At 36.6% G+C, this 21992-nt stretch overlaps 1 protein-coding gene across 7 annotated transcripts in view; it reads left to right on the top strand.

Annotated features, from left to right (window-relative positions):
• Nucleotides 1–21992, top strand: part of RIF1 (replication timing regulatory factor 1) — a 58077-nt gene that overhangs the window by 7692 nt on the left and 28393 nt on the right. For 6 of the 7 annotated variants that reach the window (XR_007133940.1, XR_007133939.1, XM_047771948.1 and 3 more), the window contains 13 exons: nt 645–737; nt 3993–4131; nt 7578–7729; nt 11980–12097; nt 13046–13207; nt 13414–13524; nt 14162–14224; nt 14462–14562; nt 16209–16295; nt 19540–19610; nt 19728–19908; nt 20942–21049; nt 21402–21551. Coding sequence is in view for 5 of the 7 variants with exons in the window: in XM_047771948.1 (XP_047627904.1) it covers nt 645–737; nt 3993–4131; nt 7578–7729; nt 11980–12097; nt 13046–13207; nt 13414–13524; nt 14162–14224; nt 14462–14562; nt 16209–16295; nt 19540–19610; nt 19728–19908; nt 20942–21049; nt 21402–21551 (1536 nt within the window). In the remaining 2 variants the exon portion in view is untranslated. The remainder of the gene's footprint in view (nt 1–644; nt 738–3992; nt 4132–7577; nt 7730–11979; nt 12098–13045; nt 13208–13413; nt 13525–14161; nt 14225–14461; nt 14563–16208; nt 16296–19539; nt 19611–19727; nt 19909–20941; nt 21050–21401; nt 21552–21992) is intronic. The other variant, XM_047771949.1, reaches the window with a different exon arrangement.

The raw sequence follows: 21992 nt of genomic DNA, 5'->3' as shown, positions 1-21992 counted from the left end.
TTTTAAAAGTAACTCCAGTGTCTTAAGTTTTTTTATTATGTGTTTAAGAGCATGTATACAGTGAACCCTTGAACAACTTGGATTTAGTCCACAGGTAATTTATAGTCTGTCCTCTGCATCTGCAGTTACTCTGCATTCTTGGATTCAACCAGTCAGACTGTGTAGTACTGTAGTATTTACTGTTGAAAAATAATCTGCCTATAAGTGGACTGCACAGTTAAATGCCACATTGTTCAAGGGTCCACTGTGTAAAATTCTTAAATAAATTTGACCTTAAATTTTCTCGGATGTGTTGCCCATGAAGCTATTAATGTATTTTTAAAGTTAGTAAAGGGAGAATAGAGGACGTTATGATTTGAGCTCTCTTGATATGCATGCTGTAGTTCTTAGGGAAAAGTAAATTGGTAGAAAAAAAATAATCTATTGATAGATGGAAGACTGGCCAGATATAAAACAAGCATAATAAAATTTTAGTGGTATCTGTACTTGGACATTTATTTACTGTAAAGCTCTATATGCTTTGGTATATGTGTGAAAGTTTTCCTGGTAAAATATTAGGAAAAGTTACTTGGCTGAGACAGTAGTGAATTTTTTTTCCTTTCCAAGAGTCTTTTTTTGGTACATATTTTTGCTTTTGTTTTCAGAAATTACTTTCAGAACTCCAGAAGCTATTTATGAGTAAAAATGAGACGTATGTGTTAAAATTATGGCCTTTGTTTGTCAAGCTTCTTGGGAAGGTAAGTTCACAATTAATGAACAGCTTTTACATACTAGACCCTTTAATTTCTTAACTTTATGTAGTACAGTTGGTCCTCATTATTCATATGTGTCGTTTATAAAAATTGGCCTGCTTACTAAAATTTATTTGTAAACTCAATATCAGTATTTGTGCTGCTTTTTCAGTCAATTCTGGACATGTAGATTGGCAAAAAAAAATTGTCTTCCAGCGTGCATGTTTCTGGCTGAGGTTGAGCGAGATTATGTTTTGTGTTTTTGCTTCAGCTCTTAATGTCCTTTTTGGAATTCCCACTGTGGTACAGTGGGTTAACAATCCAACTGCCAGTGGCTTGGATTGCTGCCGAGGTGTGGGTTCAGTCCCTGGCCCGGTATTGAAGGATCCAGTGTTGTTACAGTTGTGGCTCGGGTTCATCCCCGGCCTCGGAACTTTCAAATGTGGTGCAGCCATAAAACAAACAAACAAAAAAAAAACAAAAGCAGGAGTTCCCATTGTGGCAGTAGAAATGAATCTGACTAGGAACCGTGAGGTTGTGGGTTCGATCCCTGGCCTCACTCAGTGGGCTAAGGATCTGGCGTTGCCATAACCTAGGGTGCAGGTTGCAGATGCAGCTCGGATCTGCTGTGGCTGGCAGCTGTGGCTGGCAGCTGTAGCTCAGATTCGATCCCTAGCCTGGGAACATTCATATGCTGTGAGTGCAGCCCTAAAAAGCAAAAACAAAAGCAGATGTCCATTTCATGATCTATTTAGTGTCACATTTTTCATGTTTGTGCTTTTTCTTGGTGATTTCAGATTTTTTTTTTTGCTTTTTAGGGTTATACCCGCAGCATATGGAGGGTCCCAGGCTAGGGGTATAATCGGAACTGTGCCTGCAGTCTACGCCACAGCTCACGGCAACGCCAGATCCTTAACCCACTGATTGAGGCCAGGGATCAAACTGGCAACCTCATGGTTCCTAGTCAGAGTCATTCCCGCTTTGGCACACCAGGAACTCTATGATTTCAGATTTAAATGGCCCTCAAATGTAGTGTTACAGTGCTCTCTGTGGTTCCTAAGCAGGGAAAGGGTGTGATGTGTTGTAGGGGGAAAATACATGTGTTAGGTAAACTTTATGTAGGTGGCAGTTTAGTATTAACTGAGTCAGCAGTATATTAAATAAGATGTCTTTAAAGAAAAGTAAACATAAAACAAGGTAGTATGTCAAATGGTTGATGAAATGTGATCAGAGGCTTATAGGCACCTAACCCTGCATTTTCCTTAGAAGCCATTGCTTATAATTTGCTAATTCAGTGTTGAGGCAACTCTGTAGAACATAACTATGGCAAATAATGAGAATTGACTGTATGTTCTGCCTTTAAGCCAGCTTTTTTTGGGGAAAGGGGGAGAATTGTAAATAGACATAGTATAACAGACTTCTGATAGAGTTCAGTGGCATTAATAATATTAACGGTTGTGTAATCATCACTATCTATACCCAGAACTTTTTCACCATCCCCAACAAAAACTATAAATGTTAAATAGCAGTGACTCCCTTTTCCCCACTCTGTGCAGCCCCTGGTAACCTCTTTTATACTTTATTTCTATATTCACTTATTCAGAAGTTTTGATCTTTGATCCATTTTGAGTTAATTTTTGTATATGGTGGAAGGCAAGGATCTAGCTTCATTCTTTTGCGTGTGGATACTCACTTTGCCAAGCACCATTTGTTAAAAAGACTTGATGTTGAATGGTCTTAGCACTCTTGTTGAAAATCCACTGACAGTGTATGTGAGTCTATTTTTAGGATCTTTATTCTGTGTGTTTGTCCTTATGTCTTTATCACATGCTTTCATTAGTATCGTTTTGTAATAGTTTGGAAGTCAAGGAGATGAGTCTTTGAACTTTTTTTTTAAATTGTTTTTGGCTATTTGGCATTCTTTATAATTACATAATGAATTTGAGGATCAGCTTTTGTTTTTCCGTGAAAAATAAAAATTCAACACAATACAGATTGTTGAATCTGTAGATTGCTTTGGGTAGTATCGACATTTTAATGATGTTAAATCTTGTATTTGTGAACACAGGATGGTTTTCCATTTATTTAGGTTTTTTCCATTGTAGTCAACAGTATTTTGTATCTTTTAGTTTAAAAATCTTTTAACCTCTGATTAAATTTCTAAGTGTTTAATTTTTTTAAGGTGCTATTGTAGATGGAATTGCTTTCCTGATTTCCTTTTTAGATGTTGGTTGCTGTTATGTAGAAACACTGACTTTTCTGTGTTGGTTTTGTATTTTGCAACATTGCTGAAATTATTTTATTAGTTCTAGTAGCTTTCTTGTGGATTTTTGTGGATTTCAAAGCAATTTTTTTTCACTATTTATTTCTGGGTTTTTTTTGTTTTTTTGGTCTTTTCAGGGCTGTACCTGCAGCAATGGACATCCCCAGGCTAGGGGTCTAATTGGAGCTGCAGCTGCCGGCCAACGCCACAGCCACGGCAACTCAGGATCTGAGCCGCGCCTGTGACCTACACCACAGCTCAGGGCCATGATGGGAACTCCATATTTCTGTTCTTTTCAGATTACATATGGACTAGAGCTACTTATGATTGTTACTGCTCTTTTTGTGTTTCTTTTCTCGGGAAGCATTGTTTACTTGTCGTTTTTCACTTAATTATTTTCCCTGCCTTTTTCAGTACATCTGAAAAGATGAGTAGTTTCAGGGTTAATTTCTTATTTTTTTGTTCTGTTTGTTTGCTTTTTAGGGCCACACCCATGGCATATGGAAGTTCCCAGGCTAGGAGTCGAATCAGAGCTACAGCTCCTGTGACACTACAGCCACAGCAATGTGGGATCTGAGTAGTGTCTGTGACTTGCGCCACAGCTCATGGCAATGCCAGATCCTCAACCTATGGAGCGAGGCCAAGGATCCTCATGGAAACTAGTCAGATACATTTCTGCTGTGCCACAGAGGAATGCCTCTTATTTTTTCTGTAATAGTCAAATTTTCTTATATGAATACTTTGTAAAATATTTAGTGAAATTTGGGGTTTATCTAACATTCCAAATATTCTTTAATGTTTTTGGAATATTGTGTATTATCTACTTCATGGAACTTTGGTGATCTTGAATTTTGAATATACATACAGAATTCAGTACTTTAAAAAATTTAAATTCCTTGGATTTTTACATAGTTAACACTGAATGAATTAGATAATCACTGTTAGGGCCAGTATAGTCTTTCAGGCAGATAAATAACTTATTGCTTTTTCCTTTTTAGACCTTGCATCGAAGTGGGAGTTTCATAAATTCTCTGTTACAGCTAGAAGAACTGGGATTTCGTAGTGGAGCACCCATGATTAAAAAAATAGCTTTTATTGCTTGGAAGAGTTTAATAGATAATTTTGCTCTAAATCCAGGTTAGTAACATTTTAAAATTTCAATTTTTAATGACTTTTACTTAAGTATGATGAAAAAAAGCTTTTCTGATTTTTTTACTTTGTATTGGATATTATTTTTTCCTATTAAAATTTTTAGTTTTTTATTGTAGTTGACTTGTGTTAGTTCACAAGTGTGTTAGTTCAGGTGTACAGCAGAGTCATTTAGTTGTACTTATATATCTATGAATATTATTTTAAGGGAATAAATTTGTAACTAAAAATAGAATTCAAAGGGTAGACGTTATTGAAAATCAGATATAAAATTTTTTTCATGCGGCTATTTCAGAAATGGAACAAAGCAACAAATACCATCTGTGGCTTTCTTAGTACGTTCCAACACAGTTGAGCATTTTAGATACTTGTGATTTAATCATCACAGTAGACCCCAGATGTAAGTATTATCACTATTTTAGAGATTAACTAGTTTATGAAAGGTCACACAGCCAGTAGATGATAGCAAACAATTGTGATTGCTATGGAATAAAAGTACTATGACTGAGAAACTTCTTTTCTTCAGCATTTTTAGAACAGCACCTCATAGTGGGTTAATATGGGTTAATAACATGTGGAGGTGATTCAGGAGTTCCCGTCATGGCATAGTGGAGAAGAATCTGACTAGTATCCATGAGGATGCAGGTTTGATCCATGGCCTTGCTCAGTGGGTTAAGGATCTGGCATTGCCATGAGCTGTGGTGTGGGTCACAGACGTAGCTTAGATCCCATGCGGCCGTGGCTGTTACTGTGGCTCCATTTCGACCCCCTAGCCTGGCAACCTCAATATGCCACAAGTGCAGCCCTAAAAAGATAAAAGATTTAAAAGATAGAAGTGATTCATTTTGGTTTACCTTACCCTTTTATATTGTCCACTGGAAGTGTTTAATGTGTATATGAGAAAGAGTATTTCACCCAAAAGTGGGTCAGAATGAATACCTACATAACTGGGTAGTTAATCTTAGGTATAATTGATACTCTTTACAAGATCTGCTATGAATAGTGTTAGTTTCATCCTGTTTTCCCTTGCCGGAGACTTTTTTTTTGCTTTTTGGGGGCCACACCCGAGGCATATGGCAAATGGCGGTTCCCAAGCTAGGGGTCCGTTGGAGCTATAGCTGCCAGCCTACACCACAGCCACGCGGGATCTGAGCCGCATCTGCAACCTACACCACAACTCACAGCAAAGCCTGATCCTTATCCCATTGAGCAAGGTAAGAGGTTGAACCTGCAACCTTGTGGTTCCTAGTCAGATTCATTTCTGCTCTGCTATGGCGGGAACTCCCAGAGACCATTAATAATCCCTTTTCTTCTCTTTTTAAAATGTGTTTTGTACAGTAATTGCATTAACTACTTTTGTTGAAAATATTGGTAAAAGTCCATTGACGGGCACAAATTTTAATGGAAAATGTCCCCCTTTTGGGTTATTGTTTATGAACTGGTGGTGTAAGATACTGTTCAGTATTAAATCTGTTGGAATTATGTGTAGTTGAGTGTTAAAGCATAAAAGATGAATGATCTAAGATAAATAAAATGCTATCTCATTAGAAATAAACGAAGACCTAGAGAATCTATGACTGGTATTACGGATCTAGGCAGTCATTAAGGAATCAGGATCCCTGTCTTTCTGTTAACGTTCAGTATGCCTTAGTTGTAGACTGTAGGAAAAAAGGAAGACAGAAGGGGCAAAAGTGAACTTCTTCAAGCTGAGTCAGCTATCTATAAAGAGCATTTCTGAAATTCCATGTACACTTTCACTTAAATCACATTGAGAGAATTGGCTAAATGGGAGACTAGTTAAAATAGTCAAAAATTGGGTCCCTACCACTGTTCTGAATGAAAGCAGTTCTTGTAACTAAAAGAATGGATTGTTGCACAGCAGTTAATAGGAATTTTTTTCCTCTCATGGATAGAATATAGTTCAAAAAGAATTAGAAAATTTGTTTTCACGATATTCTGACTTTATGTTCTTTTAGAAATGCTAATTGAAAGCTGAATGGCAGAGTAGTTGTAAGAAACACTCATTCTCAGTCACACACACATTGTAAACACTGGCATAAGTATTTTGTTTAAAGAGGTATAGTTAATGTTTATGTGGAATTTTAGCAATCTGATGATTATTTATGTAGAGCAGACCTAAATCCAAATGAATAATTACATTTCCAAAATCTAATTAATAGCACCAACAATTAAAATGTTTGATAAATTACTAGTAAATTTTTAAAATGACTTTTTATTTTTTTGTCTTTTTAGGGCCAAACTTGCAGCACATGGAGGTTCCCAGGCCAGAGGTCCAATTGGAGCTGTAGCTGCTGGCTTAAGCCATGGCCACAGCAACACCAGATCTGAGCCATGTCTGCGACATGCACCACAGCTCATGGCAATGCTGGATCCTTAACCCACTGAGCAAGGCCAGGGATTGAATCTGCATCCTCACAGAACTAGTCAGATTTGTTTCTGCTGAGCCATGACGGGAACTCCAGACAAGTTTTTCTAAGGTAAAGCTATTCCTCTTTTTTTTTTTTTTTTAAGGGCTGCACCCGTGGCATATGGAGGTTCCCAGGCTAGGGGTTAAATCAGAGCTACAGCTGCCAGCCTATACCACAGCCACAGCAATACCAGATCCGAGCCGAGTCTGCGACCTACACCACAGCTCACAGCAATGCCGGATCCTTAACCCACTGAGCAAGGACAGGGATCGAACCTGCAACCTCATTGTTCCTAGTTGGATTCGTTAACCACTGCATCACGACGGGAACTCCTCCTCTTATTTTTTTTAATCTGTAAAATGGAGATAATGAGAATACTAAAGCAGTGTGGTAAGAGTTTCTCAACATTTTAGTGTATTACATGGACAGTTTACAATTGTGGAGAATTGTAATGTGTTGGAGGGAGTTTAGCAGCATCCCTAGATGCAGCCCACTAGATTCCGGTAACAGTTTCCATACTCCTGTCTTGCAGTTGTAACAACCAAAAATATTGAATGGTGGAAAAAATCAGCCCTGGCATGTGATATCTAATAAATGTTAATTATTACTTTGAAAAATAAGTCTTATTAATAAGTATGTAGAACAGAACAGCTTGTGATTTAGAGAAAAAAAAAATTTTAAATATGCTTTTGAAGGCCACACTCATGGCGTATGGAAGTTCCCAGGCTAGGGGTTGAATTGGAGCTACAGCAGCCAGCCTACACCACAGCTCATGATAACACTGGGTTCCCTGATCGAGGCCAGGGATCGAACCTGCATCCTCAGGGATATTAGTCAGATTTGTTTCCACTGAGCCACGACGGGAACTTCTAAAAATTGTTTTTAATTAAAAAAAAATGTATGTATATACCTCTTGTTATGGTAAGGGGATTTTGCGTATTATCATTCTTAAAGTTCACTCTTAGCTCTTACGTGTTTCTGCCTGGGTTTTTATTTTCTTTTAAGAAATACTATGTAGTGCAAAAAGACTGAAGTTGTTAATGCAACCTTTGAGTTCTATCCATGTGAGAACAGAAGCTCTAGCACTGACAAAACTAGAAGTCTGGTGGTATCTATTGATGAGACTAGGACCTCACCTTCCTGCTAATTTTGAACAGGTAACATTACAATGTTGACTATAGTATTTTATGTGTGTGTGTGTTTTTTAAAATAATGTGTTCTTAAATTCTTATGAATTGAATCCTTCAGTTCTGCTTTTGCTATATTATCAGACATTTTATGAAACATTTTTTTCTCCTGACTCAGAACTTGAGTTCATTTCTCCCAAAGGATATATTCCAATTCTCTGAAATAGAGCCTCTAAAACTTTTTTTTTTTTGTCTTTTGTTGTTGTTGTTGCTATTTCTTGGGCCGCTCCCTTGGCATATGGAGGTTCCCAGGCTAGGGGTTGAATCGGAGCTGTAGCCACCGGCCTACGCCAGAGCCACAGCAACGCGGGATCCGAGCCGCGTCTGCAACCTACACCACAGCTCACGGCAACGCCGGATCCTTAACCCACTGAGCAAGGGCAGGGACCGAACCCGCAACCTCGTGGTTCCTAGTCGGATTCGTTAACCACTGCGCCACGACAGGAACTCCGTCTAAAACCTTTGTAATCAGCAAATACTCAACTATCTAGTCTTACTCTAGAGGTGTTATGAAAGATTTTTTAAAAAGGCATTTCATAAGACTTAGAATATAATTGAGAGTAGAGTCAACATTACCAAAATAGAAATCATGGGCTATGCTAATTAGTTATAAAGTTGGATCAATTCTAATTTTTTGTATGCCCTTTTTCTAGGCTATGTAGTGATAACCAATCATTTAATCTCATTGTAGCTTTTCATTATTGTTAAAAATGAGTACAGTTTCCTTCAGATTTTGATATCCTTGCTTAAATCTTCTTTTGCACTTACTCCCATCCTTGGTTTCTTTTTTAACGAAGTTTTTTGTTTTGTTTTATTTTTTATCTTTTTGCCTTTTCTGGGGCCACTCCCACAGCATATGGAGGTTCCCAGGCTAGGGGTCTAATTGGAGCTACAGCTGCTGGCCTATGCCACAGTCACAGCAACATGGGATCCGAGCCGCATCTGCAACCTACACCACAGCTCACGGCAGCACCGGATCCATAACCCACTGAGCACAGCCAGGGATCAAACCTACAACCTCATGGTTCCTAGTCTGATTCATTAACCACTGAGCCATGGCGGGAACTCCTTATCTTTGGTTTCTGAATTATTTTACAGTTAAATAAAAAAGGGTAGCTCTGATAACTCCTTTTATATTTCTTTATTTTTTATCTAGGTATAGTTACAATGTTGCATTAGTTTCTGGTATACAGCAGAGTGATTCAGTTTTATAAATATATATATGTATATTCTTATTCTTTTCTATTACAGTTTATTACAGAATGTTCAATATAGTTCCCTGTGCTATACAGTAGGATCCTGTTTTTTTTTCTATTCTGTATATAGTAGTTGGCATCTGCTAATCCCAAACTCCCAATTCATCCCTCTCCCAACTCCCTCTTCCTTTTGGCATCCACAAGTCTGTTCTTTATGTCTGGCTCTGTTTTGTAATAAGTTCATTTGTGTCACATTTTACATTCCACAGATAAAATGATACTATGTGATATCTGTCTTTCTCCTTCTGACTTCACTTAATATGATAATCTCTTGGTCCATCCATGTTGCTGCAAATGGCAGTATTTCATTCTTATGGCTGAGTAGCATTCCATTGTGTGTGTGCGCGCGTGCACACACACGTGCATGTATGTGTACACCTTACATCTTTATCCATTCATCTGTCGATGGATGTTTAGGTTGCTTCCATTTCTTGGCTATTAGGAATAGTTCTGCAATGAGCATACAGGATGCATGTGTCTTTTTCAAGGAAAGTTTTGTCCAGCTGTATGCCCAGGAGCAGGATAACTGGATTATATGATAGATCTTATTTAGTGTTTTGAGGAGCCTCCATACTGTTTTCCATAGGGGCTTCACCAACTTAGATTTCCACCGACAGTGTAGGAGGGCTCCCTTTTCTCCACACCATCTCTGGCATTTATTTTGATGACTGTTCCAACTAGCATGAGGTGATGTCTCATTGTGGTTTTGATTTTCAATTTTCTGATAATTAGTGACGAACATTTTTTCACATGCTTGTTGGGTATCTGTGTGTTGTCTTTGGAGAAATGCCTGTTTAGGTCATCTGTCCATTTTTCATTCGGGTTGTTTGTTTGTTACTGAGTTCTGTTTGTGTATGTTAGAAATTAAGCCCTTGTCAATCACAATGCAAATATTTTCTTCCAGTCCATATTATATATTGTCATTTCATTTTTTGTTTGTTTTTTGTTTTTTTGTCTTTTTGCTATTTCTTTGGGCCGCTCCCTTGGCATATGGAGGTTCCCAGGCTAGGGGTCGAATCGGAGCTGTAGCCACCGGCCTACACCAGAGCCACAGCAACGCGGGATCCGAGCCGCGTCTGCAACCTACACCACAGCTCACGGCAACGCCGGATCGTTAACCCACTGAGCAAGGGCAGGGACCAAACCCGAAACCTCATGGTTCCTAGTCGGGTTCGTTAACCACTGCGCCACGACGGGAACTCCTGTCATTTTGTTTTTATGGTTTGCTTTGCAAAAGCTTTTAAGTTTCACTAAGTCCCATTTGTTTATTTTTGCTTTTATTTCTGTTGCTTTGGGAGACTGACCTAAGAAAATATTGGTACAATTGATGTCTGAATGTTTTGCCTGTGATCTCTTCTAGAAGTTTTATGGTGTCATGTTTTATGTTTGTCTTTAAGCCATTTGTGTATAGTGTGTGGGGGGTTTTCTAACTTGATAATTTACATGCTGCTGTCCAACTTTGCCAACACCACTTGCTAAAGAGACTGTCTTTTCTCCATTGCATATTCTTGCCTCCTTTATCAAAGATTAATTGGCCCTAAGTGTGTGTATGTTTCTGGGCTATCTATCTCTTCTCTTCCAATGATCTATGTGTCTGTTTTTGTGCCATACCACACTGTTCTGATTACTGTTGGTTTGTAATTGTCTGAAGTCTAGTAGGAAGGTTATGCCTCCAGCTTTGTTCTATTTCCTCCCTATTGCTTTGGCAGTTCAGGTCTTTTGTTGTTCCATATAAATTTTGGAATTTTTTTTTCTAGTTCTATGTAAAATGTCATGTGTAATTTGATAGAAATCATATTAAATCTGTAGATTGCTTTGGGTAGAGTGACCGTTTTAACAATATTAATTCTTCCAATTTAAGAAGATGGGATATATTTCCATTTCATTGAATCATCTTCAGTTGATTATTTGTTTTATGGTTCTCAGATGTAAGTCCTTCACTTCTTTGGTCAGGTTAATTCTAAAGTATTATAATTTTTTGATGTGATTTTAAAAGAGTTTTGTTTTTTTTACTTTCCCATTTTGATGTTTCATTGTTAGTGTAGAGAAGTGCAGCAAATTTCTGTATGTTAATCTTATATCCTGCTACTTTGCTGATTTGTTTATCAGTTCTTTTACCCTTTTCATTTCTTTTTTCTTTCTGTAGTTGCACCTGTGGCATTTCAAAGTTTCCAGGCTAGGGGTCAAATCAGAGCTGCAGCTGGGGCCTTTGCCACAGCCACGGCAACACCAGATCTGAGCTGTCACAGCTCACGGCTACCCCAGATCCTTAACCCACTTAGTGAGGCTAGGGATTGAACTCACATCCTCACAGTTGACATTTATTAGGTCCTTAACCTGCTGAGTCATAACAGAAACTCTTTTTCATTTCTTTATTGCTTATCTTGGAATTTGGAGTACATTTTACTTTTGGATCTGTAGTCTTCTAGTCTGCATAAATAACTTCATAGCATTGAGTGTGTTCTTGGAAAAGGGGGACTTAAAAATATACTTGAATTTTTTAACAGGTTCAGTAAGTTTTTAAACTTGATAGAGCAAGAACTGATTAAAATTGGACACTGATTATAAGGTAATTGGGATCATAATTTTTCCAAATTCTACCATTGTAAAGTCTTAGTAGACTAATCTTATCTGATTGTTCCACCCATTCATTGACATAACTACTCATTGGCTGGATTTGACAGGTGTTAAAATGATCTTAGAAATGAGCTAACTTAAGGTGTTTTTTAAAAAGCTTGAAATAGCCTACCAATAGCATTAAAACTCATGCAGAGCTATTTGCAAAAGAAAATTTAGAGTTGAAATTTATAGATAGTACATATTTAGGTCAAATATAGTTCTAATAAAAATTTCGCTTTTCCAAACTTTACTTTTAGCCTTTGCATCAAAAAAGCCAATAAAAAGTATGACAGTCATGTAGTTTACAGATAGAGTTTCTTCCCTTCTCTTTTTTAACCCCAATAGGTTTGTGTGCCTCTGATTCAAAGCACAATAAGCATCGATTCTAATGCTTCACCTCAAGGCAGTTCATCTCGTGTAGCTACTTCTCCAGGTTTAAATCCTATGACTCCTGTACACAAAGGTAAGTGGTAGACCCATTTGGGTTTTTTTTTTAAAAGGCTTTGAATGGAGTCTTTGTTCAGTGTTATTTACATAAAATGAAACAGGAAGTAGTTCTAATTTTGACTCCCTTATCACAAAATTGTTTTGATTATTTTCTGTATTGTTAGTGTTTACTGTTGTAACTGAGGTTGTCATAGTAGGAAAGGTCAACCTTTGTCTGCTATATTAAGTGAAGTGCATTATAGGCCCTTACCTTTTTTTCAGAATTAGAATCTTAGAGCTGTTATTAAGAATAACATCTTTGAGTTCCCATTGCGACTCAGCAGTGATGAACCTGACTGGTGTCCATGAGGATGAGATGCGGTTTTAATCCCTGGGCCCTCTCAGGGGGTTAAGGATCCGGTGTTGTGAGCTGTGGCTGGTAGCTGTAGCTGTTTCGACCCCCCCAAAAAAATCTTAACTGATGTAAGAAATGTGGTATATGTAATGCGTATATTGATGAAAGAAGATTGCTATTACTATTTTATGTTAACCATTCTGAGTCAGATTTTTATATTTAACTTTTAGGAAAATTTTAAGTTATGGATTAATGCCTGAGAATTATCTTCATTTAAATGGTGTGTAGCATTAATATTTGTTCTTAACCTAGTAAGATTAGTAATTAGGAACTGTGTTGGGAGGGGGTGTATTTTTTAGCTGCACCTGTGGCATATGGAAGTTCCCAGGCCAGGAATAGAACCCTCACCCTGCAGCATCCTGAGCTGCTGCAGTGACAAGACTGGATCCTTAACCTGATGTGCCACAAGAGAACTCCTATTGTGTGCTTTAAACAAAAACTCTTCAAATTTTATTTGAAAGACAAATTATTTACTTTTAAAAGTATATTTCATTGAAATAAAGTAAAGTATATCCATTTGCGTAACTGAACCTTACATGACTTATCTTTTTTGTTTGATTTTTTTTAAAGGTGCTTCTCCTGTAACTCCTCGGATGAATTTGAGTTCGAATTTTGGTGGAATGGCCACGATCCCCTCTATTCAACTTTTGGGACTTGAAATGTTGCTTCATTTTTTATTAGGTCCAGAAGCCTTGAGTTTTGCTAAGCAAAACAAACTTATACTGAGCTTAGGTATTTATTTGTTTTAAACATAATTTCAGTTATTCAGAAAGTTCAGAACAATGTGTATTGGAGAGAAGAGATATTTTCTCCGCCAAAATGTTCTATAACTATATGCGAAATAAAATGAAACATTTTTAATAGAAAACATCAGTTTTATATTTAGAAATTTATTTCTTACAGTTTGGTTTTGCATAATTGTCTTTTTTCTCTTTCAGAGCCACTTGAACATCCATTAATCAGCAGCTCTTCTTTTTTTTCCAAACATGCTAATACACTTATCACCGCTGTTCATGATAGTTTTGTTGCAGTTGGGAAAGATGCTTCTGGTAAATATTGAGAGAAGATTTTTTTTTTCCAGTTGAACCTGTGTTTAAAAGAAAAAGGAAATAATATTTATATAGTGCCACCTTTGTCCTGATTATGCTGCAACAGTTTACATATAATTTATTAATTCTCACAGCAACCTTTGTGTTAGCCCATTTTGCAGATGAGGGATTGTGTTGTATAGAGAAGTAAATAACTTGTGTAAAATTACATAGTAAATGATGGAGCTATGATTCAAATCTGGGAGTCATAGTTGATGCCACACCTACATATAAAGTCATATGTTTTATGGTCTTATCAAATATTAACTGGCTGAAAAATTCTAGTGGTCTTCAGGTATCTTGTATCTTTCATTGTTTTTCGTTGCCTCAGAAATGAGAGGTATTCAATACAGATGATGTTTTGATGGAAAATAAGAATTACCCTTAGTAGGTTATAGTCCTTTTGAAAAAACCTTTCTTTAAACAAAAATGAGAAGATTAGGTATATAACTGGGTTACAAGTTGACTGTTATAAGCAGAATTATATTTTAAATTGTTCAATTTATTTCTGTAGTTATACAGATGAAAGGGAGAGCCTTTGTAGTAAAAAGCCTTTGTAGCCTTTTTGCTTAGTTCTGAATTACATTTTGTTTGACAGATGCAGTTATTGGTGCTATTTGGAAAGAGCTAATTAGCTTGGTGAAGTCAGTTGTTGAATCAGGTAAGCACTATAATGATCAAAAGATTTTCGTAGCACTCACGAATTCTTTGGTTTTCAGATGTAAAATTTATTTTAAAATGAATTTTTGAAGTATCATATATTTCAGACTTTGCTTTTAAGCGAAATACTTTGTTGATTTAATTAAAACCGCTTTTTAAATAGCTCTCTAAGTATATATTGTTATCCCTAAAAATCTTAAATATTTAGAACAACACCCTTCCTTTTGCTTTTTGATAGGTAACAGAAAAGAGAGGCCAGGTTCTGAAGTTTTGACCCTCTTATTGAAATCTCTAGAAAGTATAGTGAAGTCAGAAGTATTTCCTGTATCAAAAATGCTGGTAAGTATAATATATATATGCTGGAATTTTAAAACCGTCTTTTGAAATTGAATTTTATATTGAGGATACTGGCACAGATCAGGATTTGGGAAGGCATTTTATATCAGGTATTTATCAGCAATTTAGCCCTGTAATAAATGCTATTCCATTGACTTTAGAGTCATTTTAAACCTTCTTAATAAAGTAAATGACAGCAATGACAACTGTAAGTCTTCCAGTGTGATAAGAATAGATTATACAGAGAAAATGGGATATAGGGCATGAAACCTGAATTGAAGAAACTCAAGTGAACACTAATGACAAGAATCCTGAGGTCCACTGATTGTTGGTTTGTACATTAAAAACAGAAAAATCTGGTAATCTTTCAGAGCTTTTGTTTTTAAGATACATTTTACAGGGAGTTCCTGTTGTGGTACAGTGGAAATGAATCTGACTAGTATCCATGAGGATGCAGGTTTGGATCCGTGGCCTCCCTCAGTGGGTTGAAGATCCAGCAATGCCGTGATCTTTGGTGTAGGTCGTGGATGCTTGGATCCCACGTTGCTGTGGCTGTGGTGTAGGCTGGCAGCTGTAGCTCCAATTCGACCCCTAGTCAGGGAACTTCCATATACTGCGGGTGTGGCTCTAAAAAAGCAAAAAAAAAAAAAGTGTAAATATATGTGTGTATATACACACACAAGTATATATATGCATATACATAGGGAAGGAAAAAGTGAATTGGATATACTTTTTTGTAATAGCGAGTCTCCCCAAGTAAGCTGCAGATGGAACTAACCATACCCTTGTATAAATTGTGTTTCCTTTATATGCTGTGACAAAGATATCTACGTGGCAGTGAGCATAGTTAATAATAGCAAGGAGCTAAGGTCCAGACTAGGTTGAACCTCAGTCCAGCTGTTAACTGAGTGAACTTGAGTACTTTATCTACGCTCTTGCCTGTCTTAAGAAGATAAGCAGTAGTAGTTTGTAATTAAGTTAATAAATGCCGAGCACTACAAGGAAACAAATGAGTCAACAAATACTAATTATTATTACCATTAGTATTTGCTTCAAATGAGAATATGTGAAAGCATATTTTCACTAACAAGTTTTGTCGTGTCACTTAGGTTATATAGTTCAGGTTAATACCAATATAGTAATATTTTTGAATGGCAGTTTTGTGGGCTGTCATATTTGAGAGGTATCTTCTAGTTAGCAGTCCTTTGAAATATTTACTTCTGGCACTAGCAAGTACATAATTTATTACAGTTTGAATTAACTATACATTCATGTATTAGTTAAAAATTGGTCTGTATAGACTGATGTGAAAACTATAACAGATGAAGAATGTCAGTTCCAGAGTATCTCACAATATAATACCATCAACTCTTGTATTAACTAGTGTAAAAGAATAGATTTATGATAGCCAGGAGAGGAAGTTCTATGTGAAGTTAAATATTTGGAAGATAAACTCCAAACTGATAGCATTGTATCCTTGGATATAAGAAAGGACTTTGTCATTTTATTTTTTATATTTCTTTTTAAATTAATGAGAATGTATTTACATTTATGAATGAGCAAAAATATAATTAACACTATTAGATTTTTACTAAGTAAGGTATAACTTATGTGGCTAATGTACAGTAAAACCTTTTTATCTTTCTTAGGTCCTCATGGAAATTACAATTAAAGGACTTCCTCAGAAAGTATTAGGTTCTCCAGCATATCAGGTTGCTAATATGGATATTCTTAATGCAAGTATCTTAAATGTAATGATGTAATTTAAATTAGCTAATTAAAAGATCCATAGATTTTCTTTTTTTTTAAGTAGCGCAACTTAACAAATTACAAAGTTCCGAGGGAACCGAATTTGAATATGTTGGTTATGTTAAAGGGAAAAAATGATAGACAAAATATAGTCATTCCTCAGAAACACTGCAGGTTTGGTTCCAGACTATTGCAAGGTGAATAAGAGCACACTAAAGCAAGTCACATGAAATTTTTGGTTCCCCAGTGCATATAAAAGTTATGTTTACAACATACTATAGTCTATTAAGTGTGAATAAATAGATTATCTCTTTAAAAAATTTACATAATTTAAAAGTACTTGGAGGTCCCGTCGTGGCTCAGCAGTAATGAACCCTGCTAGTATCCATGAGGATGTGGTTTTGATCTCTAGCCTTGCTCAGTGGGTTAGGGATCCAGTGTTGCTGTGAGCTGTGGAATAGGTCACAGGTGCAGCTCTGATCTGACGTTGCTGTGGCTGTGGCTTAGGACAGCAGCTGCAGCTCTGTTTTGACCTCTAGTCTGGGAACCTCCATATGCCATGGGTGTGGCCCTAAAAACAAACAAAAATTTTAAAGTACTTATTGCTAAAGACCTACTACCTATCTTCTGACCTTCACTGAGTCATAATCTTCATTGCTGGAAAGTCTTGCCTCCATGTTGATGGCTGTTCTCTTGATCATGGTGGTGATTGCTGAAGGTTGGGGTGGCTGTGGTATTTAAAATAAGGCAACAGTGAAGTTTACCAAGATTAATTCTTCTTTTCACAATCTCTCTGTAACATGTAATGCTGTTCTGTAGCATTTTACCCACAGTAGAACTTTCAAACCTGGAGTTAATCCTTTCAAACTCTGTTTTATCCACTAAGTTTATGCAATATTCTAAGTCCTTTTATCATTTCAGCTTCAAAGTAACTTCAGTGGATTCCATTTTAAGAAACCACTTTCTTTGCTCAACCAGGAGAAAACAAATCCACATTTGTTGAAAGTTTTGTAAGATTGAAGCAATTCAGTCACATCTTGAGGTTCCACTTCTGATTTTAGTTTTTGCTGTTTCTACCATATCTGTAATTATTTCCTCCACTGAAGTCTTGAACCCCTCTAAATCATTCAGGAGAGTTGGAATCAACTTCTTCCAAACTCTGTGTTTTTGTTGATACTTTGACCTTGACGCATGAATCATGAATGTTCTTCATGGCATCTAGGGTGATAAATCCTTTCTGTAAACTTGTCAATTTGTTCTACTCAGATCCATCAGAGGAATTACTCTTTGTGGCAGCTATAACCTTACAAAATGTATTTGGTGTTTTTGGGAGGGTCCCATCTACAGCATGCAGAAGATCTCAGGCCAGGGATCAAACCTGAGTCACTGCAGTGACAATGCCTGATCCTTAACCTGCTGTGCCACAGCAGGAACTCCCCAGGATGTATTATTTCCTAGAAAGACTTGAAAGTTAAAATTACTCCTTGATCTATGGGCTACATAATAGATTTTGTGGTAGCAGGCCTGAAAAAAACATTAATCTCATTGTACATTTTCATCAGAGCTCCTGGGTGTCCAGGTGCATTGTCAATGAGGAATAAAGTTTTGAAAGAATTTTTTTTTCTCTGAACAGTAGGTCTCAACAGTGGCTTGAAATTAGTCAGTAACCATGTTGTTAACAGAGGGGCTGTCATCCAGGGTTTGTTCCATTTATAGAACACAGGCAGAGTGGAATGGCATAATTCTTAACGGCCCTAGGATTTTCAGAAGAGTAAATGAGCATTGGCTTCAAAGTCAACAGCTACATTAGCCTGTAATAAAAGGCAGCCTGTCATTTCAAGCTTTGAAGCAGATGTTGACTTTACCTCTCTAGCTTTGTAGGTCCTAGATGGCTTCTTCCAGTATAAGGCTGTTTCATGAACAGATGGGAAAATCTCTTGTTTAGGATAACTACGATCATTAATTAATTAGCTGGATTTTCAGGATAACTTACTGCATCTTCTACATTAGCACTTGCTGCTTCACCTTCTACTTCAGTGTTGTGGGGAAGGCTTTTTTCCTTAAACTTTATGAATTAGCCTAAGTTAGCTTCAGACATCTGCAGCTTCCTCACCTCTCAGCTTCATAGAATTGAAAAGAGCACTCTGCTGTGCATTAGACTTTGGCTTGAGGGGATTCGTTGCTGGTTTAATCTTCCATCCATCCAGACCACTAAAACTTTCTCCATGTCAGCAGTAAGGCTGTTTTGCTTTTTCTGTTGTTCTTGTGTTCACTGAAGTAGCACTTATAATTTCCTTTTAATAACCTTTCCTTTGCATTCATGACTTTGCTAACTCTTTGGTGCAAGAAGCCTAGCTTTTGGCCTTTTTTGACTTGATGTACCTTCCCTATTAAGCTCAATCATTTCTAGCTTTTGATTGAGAGATGTGCAACTTTTCCTTACACTTAAACATTTAGAGACTTTGGTAGGGTTTATTATTAAGTAGTCTAATAGTCTAATTTCAGTATTGTTGGGTCTTAAGGAATGGGGAGGCCAGGGGAAAGAGAGACAGGGGAATGGCTAGTTGATAGAGCAGTCAGAACACAATAAGTTTGAAAAATTGTGAGAACTGTGACAAATATGACACATGAAGTTAACATATGCTGTTAGAAGAGTAGTGCCAATAGATTTGTTTGGCAAAAGATTGCCATAGATCTTCAGTATGTGAAAAATGCAGTCAGTATCTATAAAGCACAAGGAGATAGGCCTGTGATAGATTAATGCAAAGAATTAAATATTGCACTATTAATGGAACTATATTCCTGGATTAAACAAAGGGTTCAAGGAGGGGAAGTTTTTCCTGTTTATATAATTTTGCTTTTATATAATAGTGCTGGTTAGTGTTGTTATAAATTTTGGAAGCTTAGTAGTGTTGGCTTAATTATGGTGAAATATAAGTAATATCTGCAGGATGTAGGTATTATTCCACCAAATTTTAAGTTAATTTCTTTTATATCTGGAATCTCTCACTATTCTTCTATTGCTTATGTATAGATGCAACAGGATTAAAATATGAAGAGCTTAATTTTTACATGTAGTTTGTGGAAATATGTTTACTATCATTTTTTGTTATATCCTAGGTAATATCAAAAGTTAAATTTCTCTAACCTAAAAGGTTCCTATTTTACGTAATTAATTGTAGAAAACAAATAGAACAGGAAGATTCACTGCAGTCTCTCATCTTTCTTCAGGGAACTCCTGCTTTGTTCTTAATTCAGTTAATTTTCAATAATAATCTGGAATGTGGTGTAGAAGATGAAAGGTAATTTTAAACAAACTATTCTTTATGTTGTTTATCTTGGAAAGTTTGTTAGCTGATGGATGTAATGAACCATTACACAGAAGAACGATTAACGCATAATTCAAACTTTCTCTACAGGTTTTTTCTCGGCCTGGAAACTCTTGTAGGTTGTGTTCTTTCTGGTCCAACTTCACCACTAGCTTTCAGTGACTCTGTCTTAAATGTTATTAACCAAAATGCAAAGCAGTTGGAAAACAAGGAGCATCTTTGGAGAATGTGGAGTATTATAGTCACCCCATTAACCGAATTGATTAATCAGGTATGATATGTCAGCTACAGATTTCCCCCCAAATTTAAGTAATATTTCCCCCCCCCCCATTAAAGCACAAAGGTATGTGAGTAAAAGTTTGTATTTGGATGGAAAGTATTAAGTATTTTTTCTGTGGGATTGGTTAACTTTTTACTTTTTTGGGGGGGGCTACGGCTGCGGCACACTGAGGTTCCCAAATCAAGGATCAAACCCCTGCCACAGCAGTGACAGCACTGGAGTTGAGGCCACCAGGGAATTCTTCTACTTTTTAGATTAGTTGATTTCTCTTCATATTTCTGCCTTACTGTTCAGGAAAGTAACTTAGTAGGGACTAAACTATGTTTTCTCCAGTAGTGATTAGAAAGCCGCAAGGCTCACATTTAATATATACAAATTCTCCTGTTTATATACTGGATTCTTTCAGTATTTGTACTGTGGAAAATAAAATGGCATCTTGACTAGACTGTATATTCCTATGGTCGAGTCACATTGGTGATTACCTTCTGGGTGTAGTGGAAGATTTTGGAGTCACCTCTGGGATTCTTTTTTAGGACTTAGAACACAGTACATTGTTTCCCAGTGTTGCTATAAATTACCATGAACTGGTGGCTTAAAACAACAGGAATTTATTCTTTTCTAGCTCTTGAGGCCAGAATTTCAAAGTAAAGGTGTTGGCAGGATTGGTTTCTTCTGGAGCTTAGCTTCTGGCAATTCTTGTTTAGCTTGTGGCTATATCACATTAGTCTCAGAGTCCACCTTCACATGGCATTCTTCCAAGTATCTTCTCTGTCTATCCAACTTCCCCCTTTCTTTTAAGGATGCCAGTTATTGGATCAGGGCCTACACTAAACTGACATGGCTTCATTTTTACATGATTACATCTGCAAAGACCCTATTTCCAAAGGTTGCAAAGGTTAGAAGTTGACCATCTGTTGCACATCTCAACATATTAGGGACACAGTTTTACTTACCAGCAGGATGTTAATACTTGGGCTCAAAGTAGATGGTAATTTGTCTAACTTCATTATTTTTCTTGTTTCAGACCAATGAAGTGAATCAAGGTGATGCCTTAGAACATAATTTTAGTGCCATCTATGGTGCATTGACCTTACCAATAAACCATATTTTTTCAGCACAAAAAATTCCAGTGGTAAGGAAAATTTTTGCTTGAGAAATTTGTATTTTTCTGAAAATACTATGTCATCTGTTTTAATGAAGTCCTACATTAATTTTTCTTAAAACAAGATTTCTTTAGGATATTTACTAAGGGGCAAAACAAAGTGGTAAAGGAAGAGAAAAGTTAGTTCCTCTCGATATTTGATAATTACTAGTGTTGTGGCGTTACAGTTCTTTAATTAGAGCTCATGGGGGTGGGCAAACTCATTACCCTATGCTAGTCTCTTTTGGACACTAAATGTTATGTTTTTAAGATGTTAAAGATGTACTTTAGTAGGTGTTTGATGAATAGATAGACATTGTCTAAATTTCTTTTTTGTTATTAGGCCACCATGAAGACCTTACTTAAAACTTGGTCAGAATTATATAGAGCATTTGCTCGCTGTGCAGCTTTGGTGGCAACTGCAGAAGAGAATTTGTGCTGTGAGGAACTTTCTTCTAAGATAATGTCCAGTTTGGAAGATGAAGGCCTTTCAGTGAGTTTATCCTGATACTGACCTTTTTCGCATTTAAAGGATTCTTTTCAAGTAAATAGAGAACATTTATCAACTATCATTTACTAATGCTTTTAGTTTATAAGTAATGAAGTTAATATAAAACAAGTAACAGCTTTGCGAAATAGTTTTGTGTCTTTGGGCTTTTAAGATTTATGTGTCAGGACCATTAACAGTGATATGTTTTTACTACTCTCTTGTTTACCTTCTTGATCCTGTGCCATTCTAGCTTAACAGTACAAGGACCTTGCTTTATCATATCTACTAGATTTTTAAAGTCAATCCTTTGAAAGTTTGCAGATTTAAAAATGTAGGTCCCTAATTTACTCCTTTCCCTTACTCTATAGAAAGAGCAACTACTGTCAATAGTTTGGTATTTATCATTCTGATCAAGACCTCTTTCTTTGTATTTATCCATAAGTT

Source organism: Phacochoerus africanus, chromosome 3 (assembly GCF_016906955.1).
Source record: "Phacochoerus africanus isolate WHEZ1 chromosome 3, ROS_Pafr_v1, whole genome shotgun sequence".
NCBI lineage: Eukaryota > Metazoa > Chordata > Mammalia > Artiodactyla > Suidae > Phacochoerus > Phacochoerus africanus.
Note: the sequence above shows the minus strand (reverse complement) of the source record. Positions and strands in the feature narration are given on the sequence as shown.